The sequence below is a fragment of the Notothenia rossii genome (genome assembly GCF_949606895.1).
Source record: "Notothenia rossii genome assembly, chromosome: 11".
NCBI classification, from domain to species: domain Eukaryota; kingdom Metazoa; phylum Chordata; class Actinopteri; order Perciformes; family Nototheniidae; genus Notothenia; species Notothenia rossii.
Window position 1 is genome coordinate 7163849 of NC_136910.1, and position 20000 is coordinate 7183848.

Sequence of the window (20000 nt, forward strand, 5' to 3'; positions counted from 1 at the left end):
GAGAAGGGTTTGGCCACATGAGAGGAGGCGGTGGACGAAGAGGAAGGAGTTCTGGATGCAGACGATTCATGGGGAGATTCCTCTATTGTGATAGCATGCTCCTCGTGTTTTCTCTGTAGATGAGGAAGCAGAGAGGGAAGAATAAATCATCCTCAAATTTAATTTTCTGATATTTCCTTCATAATATCTCAAGCAGTTTGCCTAAATTACAATATAGTTGAACACAATATAAACAAAACCATCAAATAGTCTTCTAAAAAGTCAGCCACACTGTGTGGTCGCCAAATGATCGAGCAATGTGAGACCGCACAAGTGCCACACCTACACCTCCTTATCAGTGAAAACCTTTTCTGAGAAAAAGAGAAAGTCATTGGCGTAAATAATTAGTGCTGAGTATGACTTGCATTGGCTTCTTCTGTCAAAAAGTCCTGAATAATCAAGGAGGAAGTTCACAATATTTCCACACTTCCTAATTCTCAATCGTCCACCATTGCGCAAAAATATGTTAACAGCATTTCACAAGTTCACACTACAATGTAATCGCTCCCAAAATGTGTAAATGCAATCTTTTTGAAATGAAATGCATTGTATTGGTTTTGGTTACCTGTGCTATTGAGTGTCGCTGCATGTGCTCCATGGCTCTCTGCTGCTGCTGGTGCTGATGCTGCAGGGCGTAGAGCTCCTGCTGACGGAGGAATGAGGAGCGGGAGTACACTTGGTGGTGCTGCAGGTGAGAGGGAGGGCCTCTGCCTCCGTACACAGGGGGCCACAGACCTGACTGCTCCAACACATCTGGATTGGCAGACAAATAAAAATAGTTTGATATGAATAAAAGAACATGGGTGCAAAAGGAAAAGGGAGGAAGACATTTCTGTCTGCATATCGCTAAACATTCAGAACAAGTTGGGACATACAGGTTTGCAGCGTTGCAGGAAAGTCATAAAGATAAACAGCTCCTTCTTTATATGTTGGCTTCCAGGAAACTCGGCCACTTTAACTAAAACATGTAACAACTGTGAACCGTATGTTGGCCGCAATCAATCAATCCATGCTTCACCCCCTCCATTCACCTACTTTAACTCTATTCAGGGAAACACTCGTTTTCTGTGAAGCCCCAACCCTGGGCACATACTGTATGAGTTAGGACACACACACACACACACACACACACACACACACACACACACACACACACACACACACACACACACACACACACACACACACACACACACACACACACACACACACACACACACACACACACACACACACACACACACACACACACACACACACACACACACACACACACACACACACACACACACACACACACACACACACACATCCCTCCTTGGCTGCCTTGTCGCTGGGAACCTTTGTTCTGTGAGATTAGCCTGAGTGGGCTAATGTTTCCCAGGGGAAGGGTTCAGTGGATGCACTTCCCCTCTCTGCAGGAACTCCACGGAGCGAGGCAAGGGAGGCGGGAGATAATTAAATTTCACAGCCTGTTTGCAAAGCAGCGTTGCCACACACACACACACACACACACACACACACACACACACACACACACACACACACACACACACACACACACACACACACACACACACACACACACACACACACACACACACACACACACACACACACACACACACACACACACACACACACACAAAGACACGCACACTATTTTGTCCCTCTAGAAATGGCTAAGATGTGCAATACAACCCCATAACACTAAGCAATGTCTTCTTTTGTTCCAGTTATGAGCACAACTAACTTTAGCCGTCCACACACACACAGACACAGACACAGACACACACACACACACACACACACACACACACACACACACACACACACACACACACACACACACACACACACACACACACACACACACACACACACACACACACACACACACACACACACACACACACACACACACACACACACACACACACACACACACACACACACACACACACACACACACACACACACACAAAGTCCAGTGCTCCACCACACAAGAGATGAGCGCCAGTTGAAATGGTTTGCATAACGCTTGGCACATGCAGAGGGCGGCGATGGAATAGCTGCTCCCATTAACGAAGCTATAAAACACGGTCCCACTGACAGAGGGACTTAGTTGAGCATTATATTATGATTAGCCAATGATACTAAAACTCTGGGAGAGAAATGGCAGCGGCTCCGATGGTACAAAAGGAGAGAGGGAGGGAGCGAAGGGGGCAGTGAGTGTCTGAGCTCTGCTGGATGTGTGTGTTGTAAGAAAAGATGCTTAGACTACCGAGGTGATGATGAGGCCCGGGCTCTGTCGGGAGGACCACCAGCTGGGAGTTGGGGTCTTGGGTGAGCGACCCCATGACGGGCTGCAGACCCGCTGGGAAGCCAGGGCTCATCGCCACGTGACTCAGACCTGGAAAACAATGTATTTAGTCAAATGAGGAAAGCATTTACATACTTATTTTACTTCTCTGAAAAGATTGTGGTTTGCATAAGGAATGGACCATGTGGAATCCACTGAACCAAAAACAAAACACATGTAGAAGAGAGCACCCTTTTAAAGACCATTTCCTTGTCTTTTTGTGTGTCTTTTGCCAGGTGTGTCATGTCAAGACTAAAGGACTCAGATGTTATTACTTCAATTAAAGTAAGACACAACGTTATATTGTGGCTTGACTTGATTGATATGATATGAATATGATTTGATGACAAAAAAAGTCAACGGTTTGCTGTTGTTATCAAACCTATGTTCTGTCAATAAAGGTTTGTAAATGTACAGTTTTAAACACCTGGGTTTCTTACATTAAAACATGACTTAAACATTAAAGCATGATGAACGTTGGCCACATGGTTGAACAAAAGACACATGAAAACAATAATCAATAATAAAAGACCTTTCACAAACCCCTACACTGACTTACATGTGATCTAAAAACATACAATTAGACAGAAAATGTTCTATGTATTAAGCACTGCAGGTTTGCTGCAACTTACTTGTTTTAAATTAAGACTGTAGACTTTAAAGTGTTACCGCTGCCTTTTCATTAAATCTAATATCTTACACCGCACTGTCACTTTGGTTTTTGTGTTTTAAAATGTATTTTATATAATCCTTCTGCTGCCATATGTCTTAATTATTTCAATGTTTATTGGAAGGCACTTTAAATTGCCTTGTTTTAAAAATGTGTGGGACACAGATAAACTTTCAATGCCCATAAAACATTATGATGCCCCCTCCACTCCGCTCTACTCACCGTATGAGTGTCCCATCCAGAGGGAGGGACTTCCTGTGCGTTGCATCCAGTGGTGGTGGGCCGGATGAGCGTGAGCGGCCGGGTCCGACCCCAACCTGCTCGCCCCACCGGGAACCAGGAGGTGAGAGGTCAGGTCTCCGTGGCAACTACTGGAAGGGTGTATCCGGGCGAACTCCACGCGCTCCTTGTTTTCCCTGTTGAGGCATTGAACTTTGTCATTATCTTCATTATCCCTCTTATAGTCACCATCACCATCATTATGATCATTATCTTCATCCTTGTCATCTTCATTACCACTACTACCATTATACTCATCAAGAAAAAGGAAAATGTGATGGCAACAGGAGCAGCTATCATCTTGTGCCTGGTCTATGAGTTCTCATTATATGTGTTCTTCCCCTAATATGACTACATAATAAGAGCCTGATACTTCAGAGACATTCGTATTAGTCCCTGTAACATTAATGCACCACATCTCATCTTAGAGAGGGGGGGGGGCGAGGGAGAGAGTGAGGGGGTACAGAAATACCACATCAAAGGGTGAGAAGAGTAAATGGAGTGAGGGGATGAGAGAAAAGAGAAGCAGAGCCGCAGACTGGGAGAGAGAATAAAAGAAGTGCAGCTTATCAGACGGGAAGAAAACCTGAATAGATGCTACCGTGTGCACATGTGTGTGGTTGTGTGTGGTTGTGTGTGTGTGTGTGTGTGTGTGTGTGTGTGTGTGTGTGTGTGTGTGTGTGTGTGTGTGTGTGTGTGTGTGTGTGTGTGTGTGTGTGTGTGTGTGTGTGTGTGCGTATTTACCTCATGATCATTTCTCTGTCCAGATGATGAAGGTTGATCTGCTCCTCTGTCATCCTCTTCCTCTCCTCTGCGTCCCGACCCAGAGGATACATGGGGCGTGATACTGCTGTAATACAATCAAAGTGACATTAAATATCATGACGGTGTTTCAGACAAGTACATCTGAAAGCAACTGAACTGAAGACTATGTGCAGACGCTCGTACACATAATCTTATATAGTGGTTTTCTTTGTGTGCCAGAGATTGTTCCTTTTTCTTGTATATCAATCAACCCTCCACATGCTTCATATAACTATTCAAATAACACTTCAGGAATGGTTTCTGTATCCTGGGGGTTGCAGTCATTTGACAGGCTGGGTCCATGTGTGTAATATCAGTGTAATTATGGTTTAATATCAGTGTAATTATGGTGTAATATGGGTATAATAAGGGCGTAATAGGAATGTAATATTGTTGTAACATGATGGGGGTGTATTAATGCATAATATGGGTGTAACAGGGGTATAATAACAGTGTAATATGGGTTTTAAAAAGGGTTTAATTTGGGTGTAATAATGGAATAATATAACACGGATGTATTAATGTCTACTATGTATGAAACAGCAATCAATTAATTTTCCAAAATATATATATGTGAATGCCCATTTAAAGGTTAAATCAGAAGCTGTTTGAGTCTAAAGGTCGGACATGCTTAAAGCTTCTCTGCTAATTTGTCTCCATTTGGCCGGTTAATTACGGAAATAAGTCCTCAGTAAACATCAAAAAAGGACCAAGAAATATAAGATACTGTACATAGATTCTCCCCCCCCCCCCCCCCCCCCCCCCCCCCCCGCCTTAATGAAGCCAGAGCACAGAAATAGCATTAATTGACTTTCAGAGCAAGGACCATTAATGATGTCTGACCTTTCATGCTGGGCAGCACCCTGCCCTGTCTGCTGTGTCCGGGGGTGTTGTCTGGGGAACGATGGGGGGGCCTGGCTACCGCGACCGCAATACCCACCGGAGGCTGTCGCACCTCCCCCTCACCTGCCTCACCCGCCTCCTTCCCCCCCTCGCTCCCCCCTCTCGCCCTCGTTAGCAGAGCCTCGGCGAGGAGGCAGCGACTGTTTGGGAGGGTCTTGCTGGGAGGTGTTGCTTTTAGCTCCTCCTCCCTTGTCCCCTTTCTCTGATCTCTCTCCACCTGCTTGAGGCAGCCCAGACCTCCAAATGGGCCTCGATGTGGCAGCAGAAGAGGCTGCTGGGAGCTGTAGTTCATTAGGTTCTTCATGGCACTGCCCTCGCCTTCCGCGTTGTGCGTTGCGGAGCGGATAGAGGTGGAGGCTGGTCACTGTTTGGAGCTCTGGAGCTGAGCCCTCTTACTTCACTGTTACCACCTGATGCATGATGGGAGCCTTTCCTCTGGTCCTCTTGAAAACCCCCTTGAGCCCCCCAGGAAGATGCAGTCTGTCCTCCATCTCTTCCCCTCTCTTCGGTACTTCCTCCCATGGCTGCTGTGCTGCTGGTGCCGTATCCTTGCCACCTTTTGTCCTTCCCTTTGAGACGCCGACCCCGACCTCCCATCAGGACCTGAGAGGGAAACAATCCCTAAATGGAGGAGTTGAACCTATTCTTGGATGTCCCTGTCCGGCACTAGGCTGCGTCCCCTGGGCCTCGAGTGGGAGCGAGGCCGGTAAACGTCGTCCACCACCTCTACGTCTCTGAAAGATGTGTCCAGGCTGCAGGACGTCAGCTCGGGCTGCCCGTTGGGTTTGTTGAAGTGCTGCGTCTGGTGGCTCCAGTCGGAGGTTTGTCGGCTTTTCATATCCCAACTGCTGCTGGTGCGGCTGGGACTTGTCCTTCTTTTGGCAACTAATTCGACTGTGATGATGAGAGGAACTGTCATAGGATCCTTCTCCACTCTTCTCATCTGACTTTCTTCCACCTCCTCCTGCTCCACGACAGTCTGAGGCGGACAGGTCTCCAAGTGGCCCAGCTGAGGGTACATAAGTCGGGTTGATTGCTTTCCCCTCCCTGCCGGACCCTCCAGATGCTGGATCTTTGGAGGGCGTGAGTGTAAGAGGGGCTGGGGGACAGTAAAACTCCGGATGAGGGTGGTGATGTGCATGGTGTAGCCACCCTGTGGAGCCCATGTGCAAAGCGTGAGGAGGAGGTGGCGGAGGGGGAGGGGGAGCCATGGAGTAAGAAGTCACAGAGTGAGGGTTTGGAGGCGCCAATATGGCCGACGATGCACCTCTTCTCATACATTCATTGGAAGAAGAAGCTGAGGATTCGCTGATCCTCATCTCCCCGTTGACAGAGCCATCCTTGGAGCAGCGCCTGCCTGATGGAGGTCTACCAGCTCCACCACTGCAGCTGCTCAGAGATCTGTCCCTTCCTCCCGTCTCTGCTGTCGGACCACCACTGGACAGTTTACAGGCACTCATGTGTTTCTCCTGACTGTCACTGTACTCCTTGTGTCGCTCCAGAGGGTGTCTGTGGTCCTCCTCCCTGCCTGTGAGGTGAGGAAGAAGAGCGTGGTGAGGGTGGGGGTGAGGGTGGGGGTACGCTTGGTGGTGGTGGCCGGTCGGAGGGTTCGTTTGGTGGTGATGATGTTGTTTGTCTTTGCTCTCCTGGTGCCGCTCCTTGCTGCTCGATCGTTCCTTCGCCTTCGACACGGATGATAGTCCTTTCTCGCCGACGTCCTTGGTGCTCTTCCCGCCTGCTCCACCTCCCCCGTTGTCCGTCTCTCGGCTGCAGGAGCCAAGTGGGTGGCCTGGTCTGGAGAGGGGGGGGGAGGCTGTGACCTGGTGGAGAGCAGGGGGGGGCTGGGGAGGAAGGCTTCTCAGGTAGAAGTGATCTGGAGGAAAATAAATGAAGTTACTAAAGTTCAAGGTTTGAGATTTGAGAAAAGTTGCAGTTGCTTTAATTAGGAATGCCACAATATCAGACGCTCGCTACACGATTATCGTTGCCAAAAATAATTAACCGTTAAAAGATCCTCATAAAAAAGGATACAAGTCATATTCATCTAGAGCTTTGTTTATTGTGAGTTTTGACTGTTTTTGGGAAAATTAATTATACGCAACGCGATTTTTGTAATCAATTAAATTGGCGAATGATTTACAAGATATTATCAGACTTGTTTTTTTTTTAATATGAAACCAATATTTCTTTTTTTAAATATCACAGTTATTGAAAAGGGAAAACCACCACAAAAGCATGATCGGGCTCATTTCAAAAGCACCATATTTAACTGTGTCATAGTTATGTAGAAAAAAGGAAATAACAAATGTGTAACTTGCAAAACTAAACCACAAGTGAACAGCTGTTTTTAGTCCTGTGAAGAGTGCTGATTGAGCAGGAAGTATATATGTACATAAAGCAGTTTGTCAAATTCACTCACACACTTACACACACACACACACACACACACACACACACACACACACACACACACACACACACACACACACACACACACACACACACACACACACACACACACACACACACACACACACACACACACACACACACACACACACACACACACACACACACACACACACACACACACACACACACACACACACACACACACACACCTACCTTTTTGAGTTTCATAGAATCGGTGCTGTCCATAGAGGCCGTTGCTATGGTGATCCAGAGGACTCATGGGGAGAAAAGGAGAAGCGAGACTTCCTGAATAGCTCGGGTATCCTGTCAGAGGGAGACGGAGACAGAATTGATGTCTTTCTGCAGTGTTGACATTCAGCAGCCCTCTAAACAAACAGTTTATCTCCACAATCTATCACAAAATGGGGCCATTTTGAGCGAAAACACAGAAGAAAAAAAAAATGGCCAGTTAATGCTACTTTCACTCTGAATGCACTTTTTCGGACAAGCACACAACATGAGTTGACATTATTTAGAGTGGACAGAGTGGTGACAAAAACCACAGCAGACAGCGACTGCCAAGTGTTGTTCAGCACTTTAACTGGGTGGAATGTGTTCTTCTACAAAATACATTTTTCCCAAACCAAAGACAAATAGAACGAAGCATCGCAACAACCCCCCCTCCTCCACACACACACACACACACACACACACACACACACACACACACACACACACACACACACACACACACACACACACACACACACACACACACACACACACACACACACACACACACACACACACAACACACACACACACACACACACCTCCCAGGAGGTCATTGGGAGGTGAACAGTCGTTCCACTCAGTTCCTCGTCTTCAAGGACGTTGAACTGTATCGTACGATAGAGGAGGTCTCGGTGGTTTGTGTTGGTGGGGGCAGAAGGGTGATGGCCGGTGTGTGTGTGTGTGTGTGTGTGTGTGTGTGTGTGTGTGTGTGTGCGTGCGTGTGTGTGTGTGTGTGTGTGTGTGTGTGTGTGTGTGTGTGTGTGTGTGTGTGTGTGTGTGTGTGTGTATGTGGAGTTGTCTTGGTGGTCGAGGAGTGGTGTTATTTGGGGGGGGGAAAGTCCATGCACAAGTACACACACACACACACACACACACACACACACACACACACACACACACACACACACACACACACACACACACACACACACACAGGAGGCATACAAGTCCACGATATGGAGCCAAAAGGGTTGGACAGTGTGTCTTTGTGTGTGTGTGACTGTGTGTGTGTGTGTGTGTGTGTGTGTGTGTGTGTGTGTGTGTGTGTGTGTGTGTGTGTGTGTGTGTTTGTGTGTGCTCTCCAGCAGCTGGTTTCATGCCCCACAGAGTGTCCTTGCCGGCCCGTTAATTGGCAGCCGTTAAAAGTTTAACGGTGGTGGCCAAAGTAAACAGCACTCCATAAAAACTCATCCTACGCATTCCACAGTCGAACTGCAAAACCACCAACACCCCTCACTGCTCCCAGCATGTGTGTGTGTGTGTGTGTGTTCATGCTGCAATGTCAATGCATGACTGTGTACATGCCACTGTGTGTGTGTGTGTGTGTGTGTGTGTGTGTGTGTGTGTGTGTGTGTGTGTGTGTGTGTGTGTGTGTGTGTGTGTGTGTGTGTGTGTGTGTGTGTGTGTGTGTGTGTGTGTGTGTGTGTGTGTGTGTGTGTGTGCGATTACTCTGACTGGTTAACAACCAGGGAATCTAAATGGTGACAATTAGCCAAAAGGTTCTATCAGCCATCTAAAGCCAATCCCCCGGGTAATGATGAGTGATAAAACTCAGGGGGGAGGGAGGGAGAGAGAGAAAAAGAGGGGAACAAAGGGGACACGGTGGGAAAAAGGGCGGGGGGAGGGAGGGAGAAAGGAGGGAAGGAAGGGAAGAAGGGATAAAGCGATTGAACGAACGATGTAAAAGTAAAAGAGACACAGAAGAACAGGGCTGTCAATATGAAAAGCCCCCAATCTGGTGCTGCTGCGAGGCGTATGGAGAGGTGTGTGTGTGTGTGTGTGTGTGTGTGTGTGTGTGTGTGTGTGTGTGTGTGTGTGTGTGTGTGTGTGTGTGTGTGTGTGTGTGTGTGTGTGTGTGTGTGTGTGTGTGTGTGTGTGTGTGTGTGTGTGTGTGTGTGTGTGTGTGTGTGTGTGTGTGTGTGTGAGGGGGGACGGAAGATGAAGGAGGAAGTGAAAGGGAAGTGGAGAGCTTTGAGATGGCTGAGATGAGAGGAAAGTGGAAGGGGAGGTAAGGAGAGGAGCGAGAGCACATGAGAGGGGGGACAAAAAACAAGGACAGGTGTGGAAGAGCGAGAGCGAGCGGATAGCTGTGTGTGTGTGTGTGTGTGTGTGTGTGTGTGTGTGTGTATGTGTGTGTGTGTGTGTGTGTGTGTGTGTGTGTTTGTGTGTGAGACAGAGAAAGAAAAAATGTTTGTGTGTGTGAGGGAACATGTCCTTTTTTTTAACAACTATGCATTTCTTCGTGAATATGTCTCATCTGCGACTCTCTTTGTGTGTGTGTGTGTGTGTGTGTGTGTGTGTGTGTGTGTGTGTGTGTGTGTGTGTGTGTGTGTGTGTGTGTGTGTGTGTGTGTGTGTGTGTGTGTGTGTGTGTGTGTGTGTGTGTGTGTGTGTGTGTGTGTGTGTGTGTTTCGGCCAGGTTTCTTCGCTGTGCGCTGGCTATGCTCCACTCTCTGGACCGTGGCCAGCTGGCAGACCGCCTACCGGAGCTCCCTGGCTTGAATTCTTAAAAACAATCATTTGTAGTGTGTGTGCACGTGATAGTGCGTGAGAGTGTGTGTGTGTGTAGACATCAAAGCCGAGCCACACAGACACAAAATCTGTCTGATAGACGCACACACTCTCCCTCCACAAACACACATACACACACACACACACATTCTTGCTCTCTTTTCCCCGCCGCTGCTCTCTCTCTCGTGTTCACGTTCTCCGACTCTTTCTTCGAATCTGATTTAACACAGTCACTCCGGGCGACATTAGCGCTCATTCTGGAGGCTTAACTGTCGCTATTTATCGCTCGACGAGCTGCAAATGAGGCAGTTGAACAAACAGAAAACTCTTCTCTTCTTTTTTTAAGGCTTTAAAGCTGCATCAGGAAAGATTTTAAGTGTAAGAACAGGCTCTTACAAGTTTATCTTCTTACCTTAAATGACTACTTTTGGCTGCTGCAGAAGTGTTTTGCCTCTATGAGCGAGAGGCTGTGTTTAAATGTGGTTTGTACACTACTTTACCAACAGGATGTGACAAATGAGAATGTATAGGATTAGGAGGGAATAAACTGCCTCATTAACAGTTGCAAAAGTTGGACTCACCATCATTTACTTTTCCTGCTTCTCTGGTGCAAACAGTTTGAAGTTATGATAGAAATAGATTTAACATCCAAATGTGTGGAATTTTCTTGATTTCACAAACATTTCACATCTAACTGATAAGTCAGAAGGAGGCTTTTACACAGTAGACATGTTTTATCAGGAAAAGCACAGGTGAAACTAATAACATTAACGAGAGAGCGTGCACAATACCAGGAAGTGGCTCACCTGAAAGGAATGCAGTCTTAATTATTGTTATTGATTACATATGTGATTTAACTCTCTCTGACATGTCAAAGTGCAGGGAGCCGGTTAAAGGGTTTGAATGACATCCAAGAAAAACAAAAGTTAACGTCCGCCCCGAAAAGATGACTGGTTTCCATTTAATTCCCGGGCAAACATGTTTGGAGATGTCAAATACTTTCCTAAAGGCGACAACACGGGTTGTTATCGCTTACTTGCTCCAATTTGTGAAAAACTGGCGAAACGTGAAATACGGATTCTGACTGTTTCCACCGTTAGTTGAGAAACACAGCCTGTGGCGGAAGCTGTCTTTCTGTTGAAGCCTCTTTTTTTTTTAGGTTATCTGTTTGGACCCATCTTGCTGTCAAATCCTCTTACACACACACACACACACACACACACACACACACACACACACACACACACACACACACACACACACACACACACACACACACACACACACACACACACACACACACACACACACACACACACACACACACACACACACACACACACACACACACACACACACACACACACACACACACACACACACACACACACACACACACATACCTGAAAGTGACAGATAACTAAGTCATTCTTTGACCACAAACGGTTAACAGTCGACATGATGTATGTGGATGCGCACAGTTTTTTGGTGTGTGTGCGTGTGTGTGTCTGATCAGGAAGGTGGCCGTTGGAGGTCGGTTAGCCCAGAAGGGGCCCTGAGGGTGGGGTTGCGGTCGCAGGGGGAGGGGGCTGTGAAGAGGGAGAGGATGGTGGAAATGGGGGTAAGTTTCAGTGTGTGTGTGTGTGTGAGGGGGAAGTGTAGGGGCTCATGAAACCTAAAACTCACCCCTAAAAGAGAAGGGAAGGCTGGAGATGAGTGAGTGAAAGGAGGCTGAAGCGTATTGTGAAATACTGTTTACTAATGTTATTTATAGGATATAAAGGTGTGTGTGTTTGTTTGTGTGTTTATGTGGCAAGAGGAAAAGGAAGGGTTCGCGTGTGAACCATTTTTATAAAAGCGTGCTGAAGCTCTGAACTAGAAAACGGCCACAGACACAAAGCCACATGCTTCCCAACATATATCCAGAGGAGAGTCGTGTGTGTGTGTGTGTGTGTGTGTGTGTGTGTGTGTGTGTGTGTGTGTGTGTGTGTGTGTGTGTGTGTGTGTGTGTGTGTGTGTGTATTTCTATAAGTAGCATCATCTGAGGCGTCAGCTCTGCGCGTGTTTGGCCTCAGCTCAGTGTTGGTTAAACCACTTAATGGCTCCATCTCGATCTAATCCCAAACCAAGACCCTGGATTAACCGGAGACCCGAGCACTCTGCGCTGTGTGTGTATGTCTCTTACCTTCATGTGAATGAGGGAACCAGATAGGGGAAGCGCTGGAATGGGGTCCATGCCTGTAGGAGGGGGAGGAAGGGGAGGCAGCGGGTCCCGAGGGGTGAGGAGGGTGGGAGGCCGGCGACCCCAGACTGCTGGCCAGGAAGGAACCCATGAAGGAAGCACCTGAGAGACAGAGAGGCGGGAGGTTAGAGAGGGGTTCCTGATAAAATGTAACAGGAGGGGGGGGCTTACTGGGGTACCAATGAGCAAACAACACCACAGAAGAAGTATGGTAGTGATTTTTTAAATAAGGAAAGAGTAGAGTTGCAGTCAAACACACTGATAATGACAAATGTAGCTTTTTTTTTACACATATATGAAAAAATTGTCTGCTTTTCATTTGATGACGGGCACTACAGAAATGAATTCCTGAAAAGCATTGTTACTTTTACTTAAATATAAAATCTACTTCTTCCACGATTTTTCAAAACACTGCTGTTTGGGAATAGAAGTAAAAACCGGATTCTGCAGACAGGGCAGAAAGCCAGCTCAGATGTGGAGTCTCGTCCTGTTACAGTTTTTAGCGAACACACCCGGCTCACTTTGGCTCACTTTGGATGTATTTCCACTTATCAGCACGCTCTCATTTAGTGGAACAACCCGAACAGTTGTAGGGGAAGGAGGAAACAAATCTGTGGGGAATCAGGTAATTAGTCACTGGATGGAGGGAGAGGGTGAGAGAGGGGTGGGTCGTTACCCATAAATGCTGCCTCGCATCAGAGACAATTACCACAACCACAACAGTCCACACATACAGTCAAACACACACACACACACACACACACACACACACACACACACACACACACACACACACACACACACACACACACACACACACACACACACACACACACACACACACACACACACACACACACACACACACACACACACACACACACACACACACACACACACACACACACACAGAGACATGTACAGTACCCTCGCCTAAACCACGACCCAACGCCCTATCAACCACAACCACAAGTGCCTTCAACTGTCTACCAATCTGTCTCACACACACACAAACAAAGACAATTTAAAAGTAGAAACCCCTCCATCTTCTGCGTTCGATATTTCCCCTCTCTGTAGTCATATTAAGTTTGGAAGAAGAAGAGACTTTCCTTTCTAGACATTTATTTTCGCTCTTCCCTCCCTGTCTATGAGACAGGATATTTTTACAGTGCTTTTTCCTTTTTTTTGGGCTCCAAATATCTTCTTGTACAAGCGGAGATCAGTGGTCTTGAAGCCAGTCATAATAAAACACAGCTCATATAAGACTCTGGTTTCACATGGCCTCTCCTGGCAGATCAGAAACACACACTCACGTAGCGACAAATACAGACTGATGCACTGTCGTACCTTAGCTCTTCTACAGACATTAGAAACACAAAAAGATAGTTTTCAGCATAGCAGTCATACATTTTTAAAGTTACATGAGGCATTTTGAATAGTCTCCAAGGGACATGCATTCAACTTGTATTAAAGGGACCCTCGTATGCTCATTATCAGGTTCATATTAGTATGTAGTGTCTCTACTGGGACATGTCTCCATGCTTTAATGTTCAAAAAGCTCTTTATTGTTCTCATACTGACTGTGCTGCAGCAGCTCTTTTCACCCTCTGTCTGAAACCAGAGCCCGGTCTGCTCTGATTGGTTAGCTGGCCGGCTCTGTTGTGATTGGTCAACCGCTTGGAGATGTCCCGCCCCTTAGCCTATCACGCACACTGTGTTGGAGCGCTAGCTATACAGCTTCTTTAAAGAAGACATAGAAACACTGTTTTCCCACAATAGTGATATAAGTGGTTTAAATATTCGGCATTCCTCGTTAAATTTTCTTCCCACAGCTGTTCTTTAATCTCTCACCCTTAGATCTCCACCCTTCCATCTTTTTTCCATTTCCTCATCTCTTTTCCCCCCCATCGTCTCTTTCCTGTCGACCCCTCTCTGTCTGTTTTCTGTTGGCGAGTTGAGGAGAAGATCCTATTTGCCCGCTCCCTCTGGCCTGCTGATATGGAAAATCCTTTCAGAGGCCAGACACTAACGTAAACCTTATTTTTGTCAATGTTTCTCTTTCTCCTCCTCCCTTTTCTTTTCTACCTGCTCTCTGTTTCCGCCTTTGTTTTATCCTGATCCGCACATTCCCTTTCCATCTTTCAACGCTGCATCCTCCCGAAAGATTCCCGTAGAAACATCGAAGGGTGATCGCGCAAAATGTGCCACAACAGAGGAGAGATAGCGGAGGAATAATGAGTTTGATAAAAAACTAACATAGCACAGGTTTTACTCTTCAGTGGGTTTCACCCTCTGATCAACAGATCTGTCAGAATGTCGACTTTGACCCGAGTGACATCATGATTACGTGCAGCTTATTAATATATGTGCATACGGTATTTACTATAAATACAAGCTGCTGACAGAGGAAACAGCTCCATTCAGACTCCGGAGCGGTAATTAAAGTAGAAAATGTGTTCGTATGCCTCCCATTTTCCCCGCTTGGCACCATGACTTGGAAAAGTGTGTCAACACACAGACAGCGAAATCCTCGGATGTTGACAATCCAAGGTAATAAGAATCCGAATTATGAGTTTTTATTCATTCTAATACGGCCAGCTGTACTTACAGGGAACAAAATCTGCTTTAGTTTATTCATGATTGACTGTAATGTGATTTGCTGAGGGGAAAATCCACTCAAAAACACTTAAACACTGTTTTATACAAAAAAAATAAAAGAAGTGCTGGAAACGTGCCTTGCTTTTCTGGGCAGGTTTTGCTACTTGGCATATTCCTGGTATTCTCATGGATAACGGGGCCAAACATAAATGTTGGGATGTCGTTATATTTCCAGCGCAGACACAGCGGAGTTTGATAGCAGCAAATCTGGAGACTCAACAGTATAAACGTCAGGATTTGGTGTCTGTGATTCAGGATTTAACAGCTGGAGCTCCAGAGGCACCATTTGACACATGTTTAACAGTCATACGGGGAGAAACCTTTCTACAAAAAGGAAAGAAATACTAAATTCTTCATCGAAAGTAGCTTTTTAACTCGGAACACTGGCACACTTTTGCTGCTGTGAAAAGATGATTGAAATAACACCTATGAGAGTAAGGTGGATTTTATTTAACCCCAAGAATCAAAGTTGCTTAAAAAAAAGTTGGCTCAAAGGCCGTTTCAATTAAGGATGAATCAATCAGGTCTGCTCAGATGCTGATTTTTCATGCTTAGAAAAAGTAAAAGCTTTCATGCTAAACGCAAAGAAAGTGTCCAATGTTGAAAAGCACCCCAAAACTCAAGGTTACTTCCTCATCCTTGGATTATAACAGATCTGCTCTTGGACTTATTAAACCAACTCATTTACAGAATATATACAGTATGTTGCAAACAGCAAGGGAAAGAAATCTATGTGAAAAAAATAATCCTGAACCTTCTTTTGTGTGTTTGTCTCAGCCGCTGCTACAAAACAGCTAGACAACAGATAACAGGCCAGACCCTCCCAAGGTTTCTCTCTATTCTAAAGAATAAAAAGGGAGGAGGAAGATGAGGAGGAAGAGGAAGAAGAGGAGGGGCAGGAGAGGAGGAAGACACCAACAGGAGGGGTTGATATAATGAATGTCACACGGAGGGAGAAGCAAACGCATATAAAGTAATGGAGGAACATTCTACGCTGTAGCTCTCTAAATGGACTGCTGCTGATCAATACACACACACACACACACACACACACACACACACACAAACACACACACACACACACACACACACACACACACACACACACACACACACACACACACACACACACACACACACACACACACACACACACACACACACACACACACACCTGGAAGGATGACGAGTTAGATCGATTGGCATCCGATTGAAGATCAATATCCTCTCAAGCTCTATTGTCACATTTGCCAATTAACAAAAGCTTCTGTCCACACACTGATATACTGAACTCTCGCTCCCTCTCTCTCTCACACACACACACACACACACACACACACACACACACACACACACACACACACACACACACACACACACACACACCCCCACACACACACACACACACACACACACACACACACACACACACACACACACACACACACACACACACACACACACACACACACACACACACACACACACACACACAGTCACCATCAGTCTCTCAAGCTCTCCCAGTCATCATCACCAGTGGCAGACTCGAGAAAATCTGTGTGTGAGTGTGTGGGCGTCTGCTTTTGTGTGTGTGTGTGTGTGTGTGTGTGTGTGTGTGTGTGTGTGTGTGTGTGTGTCAGAGGTCCTGACTCTCGTTAGCTTGGCTGTTACGCTCATTGCCGTACACTTGGCAACCTCTCGCCAGTCCGACCCTTTCATAAGCCTCCAACCACCAAGGGCCCTGGCACTGAGCCTTCAATCTCTGTATGTGTGTGTGTGTGTGTGTGTGTGTGTGTGTGTGTGTGTGTGTGTGTGTGTGTGTGTGTGTGTGTGTGTGTGTGTGTGTGTGTGTGTGTGTGTGTGTGTGTGTGTGTGTATTCAGGGGCAGGAGTCAAGCCAGACCTTTCTGATCTGTTTTGACACCACGGAATTGCACAAGTGACAGGGCTACTCAAACAAGGCGGCAGTGGAAGGCGCTTGGAAACAAACACAAACAAACAGACACACAGACACACACACACACACACACACACACACACACACACACACACACACACACACACACACACACACACACACACACACACACACACACACACACACACACACACACACACACACACACACACACACACACACACACACACACACACACACACACACACACACACACACACACACACACACACAGTTCCGTAAAAGCATTATGGCACTGGGGACACCAACACACTCAATGTGTGAGTAAGCACCCGAGCGGTGCTTACAAAGAATACGTTCAGGGGAGGAAAGGAGTTATTTTGCTCGACTAGATCCGGATAGCATTTTCCTTCTGCTCTATCTTATTATTCATCAATTGAGTCATTCATGTTAGAGAGAGCAGGGTGTGCAAGCAAAGCATGGCATGTCACCTGGGACGAGCGGCTGCACTGAATCACATTACGGCGGGAAAAGAAGAGATAGGACAGAGAAAGAGAGAGAAAGAGTGGAGGGGGAAAATGAGATGAAGGAGCTACAAATGAGAGATTTCCCTGTGAGGCGCATAAATCAGCCGAGTAAGAACAGCACAGCTCAAAGCCTGGCTCCCAGGCTGCGGACCAGAGCCGAGCCAACCACACACACACACACACACTACCAGCTCTGCATGCACGAGACAACTGTAGTTACATCCCAATCTCGCTGCACCTACATGTGTGCGTTTACACCATCAAACACCGGTGAGGATGTGAAGAGGCACATCATATGCTGGCTCTGAGGCTGTGAAAATTACAGGAAAATGAAAGCAGGTGGAATTAAATCAACACTGATAAAACGACGACAGTGCACCTTGTGTGGACCCGGCCTGAAAAGCCCCGGGAAAAAGGATCCTGGTTGTTGTTTTCCGTCCTCGAACATGGACCACAGTAAACTGAGTAAGAAGGAAAACGCTCCTGCTTTTTTGACCACATACTCTTTTTGGGACGCCACACACCCACGGCAGGAAGAAGGGCCATATATGGTCAGGGAGAGCAGGAACACATGAGATGTTCTTAGGAAGCAGGAAGGAGGGAAAGGGGGGGGGCTGTTAGAGTAAGTTTTTCCATGTTTTACAAAAGAAAACAGGGGATTTTGGGGAAAAGGGGTCATACAGACACAAACGGTATACGTCAGGGCACACACACACACACACACACACACACACACACACACACACACACACACACAACACACTAATTAAAAGCATAAGGTTGCTGATATTTCAGGAAAGCCTGCGGTGAGAGCCAATAATGCAATTCCGTCTAACTGTTGCGTGTGTAGGGATGTGTGTGTGGTGTGGTGTGGTGTGGTGTGGTGTGGTGTGTGTGTGTGTGTGTGTGTGTGTGTGTGTGTGTGTGTGTGTGTGTGTGTGTGTGTGTGTGAGAGAGAGCCCCCCAACCATAACCCCCACAGTTACTTTGAGTAAACAATGAGGAAACTGTTCTGGGAGTTCAGGTCGTTCTCCAGTCCGACAGGCCTGTGCCACGCCCATTGTGGTTCATTCAGTCTGCAGCCACAGCAAACACACACACACACACACACACACACACACACACACACACACACACACACACACACACACACACACACACACACACACACACACACACACACACACACACACACACACACACACACACACACACACACACACACACACACACACACACACACACACACACACACACACACACTGAAATGATTTGAAGCTGCTGGATGAAATACACCAGGGGGTCAAGACACCAGGAAGAGCACAAAGTGAGTCTAACAGAAAACATGTCACTGTGGGCCGAAGGGCAGAGTGGAGGCGGAGATGAACAGGTACATGTGTTTCTTCTTAAATCACATGATCTACTGAAGTTCAAACACAATACAAGTTCACCACTTATCAATAAATACTACTTTCTGATTACAAATTGCAATCTACATTATAGTTTTTAATAATAATGATGGCTCAAAAACCTGGAAAGCAGACACTCAACAGGATATTTGATGTAATGGTTTGATGTTTGGACCGTATAGCAATTTAGTTTTGTCTCTAAGAAGCCAAAAAATCCTCAGTTAACTTTCAATTAGTTATATAATTATTTTTAATGATTTACTACTAGCAACCATACTAGCCTTAGCCGGTTATGCTAGCGGCTAGCTGTTGAACACAATCTTCTATAGACCTATCAACTTTAAAGGTTTAAATGTGTCAGTGTTTGTTTGTTTGTTTTCACCGCCTCAGAAGTACCCAAAGATGTTTTGCAGATGTCTATTTATGAAGAAAACGTGGTATAAGCTATACCTTCAAGCTAGCTTTAGGCTATCTTACAAGCTAAACAAAATGGAAACCAATCTTCAAATCCACAAAGACGCTCACCTCAACTAAAACTACTTTAATGGACTAAACTTAATGTTTTATTTTATTTTATGTGACAATTAATGATTTAAGAGGTATTTAAAACATTTGAGCTGTAATATTTTCAAGACAAAAATAAGTTATTAAATGGAGTTCAGGCTTTTCTCTCAGGAGTCTTGGAAGATGTTGTAGAAAGAAATGGAAGATAAGCCATACAGAAATTGCATTATCTTTGTAAATCTTGACTCAACTTCTATCATGGAATAAGAAAACCAAAATTAAAGTCTTTTTGTTATTCTTTCTCTGTGAAGGTTGTGTTTGCAGCCTCAGATTTGCAGCAGCGGCGCAGCTAAAGTTAGCTCCAACTCCAGTGGAAACAAAGACACCTACGCAGCAGAAGCGAAGTATGCAGGGCGGAGGACAACATCCTCTAACCAGCATCCAGCCAGCTGAAGTGCCCTTTAGCAAGA

At 46.0% G+C, this 20000-nt stretch overlaps 1 protein-coding gene across 1 annotated transcript in view; it reads right to left on the bottom strand.

Annotated features, from left to right (window-relative positions):
• The window catches only part of bahcc1b (BAH domain and coiled-coil containing 1b), a 61604-nt gene that overhangs the window by 26822 nt on the left and 14782 nt on the right, over nucleotides 1-20000 (bottom strand). Inside the window, 16 exon segments of the mRNA XM_079658818.1 lie at nucleotides 1-113; nucleotides 605-792; nucleotides 2324-2452; nucleotides 3294-3487; nucleotides 4095-4200; nucleotides 4998-5145; nucleotides 5147-5277; nucleotides 5280-5397; nucleotides 5400-5576; nucleotides 5578-5661; nucleotides 5663-5757; nucleotides 5760-5873; nucleotides 5876-5891; nucleotides 5897-6930; nucleotides 7683-7793; nucleotides 12459-12617. The exon segment at nucleotides 1-113 is cut by the window's left edge and continues 260 nt beyond it. Of these exon segments, the coding sequence (XP_079514944.1) occupies nucleotides 1-113; nucleotides 605-792; nucleotides 2324-2452; nucleotides 3294-3487; nucleotides 4095-4200; nucleotides 4998-5145; nucleotides 5147-5277; nucleotides 5280-5397; nucleotides 5400-5576; nucleotides 5578-5661; nucleotides 5663-5757; nucleotides 5760-5873; nucleotides 5876-5891; nucleotides 5897-6930; nucleotides 7683-7793; nucleotides 12459-12617 (2917 nt within the window).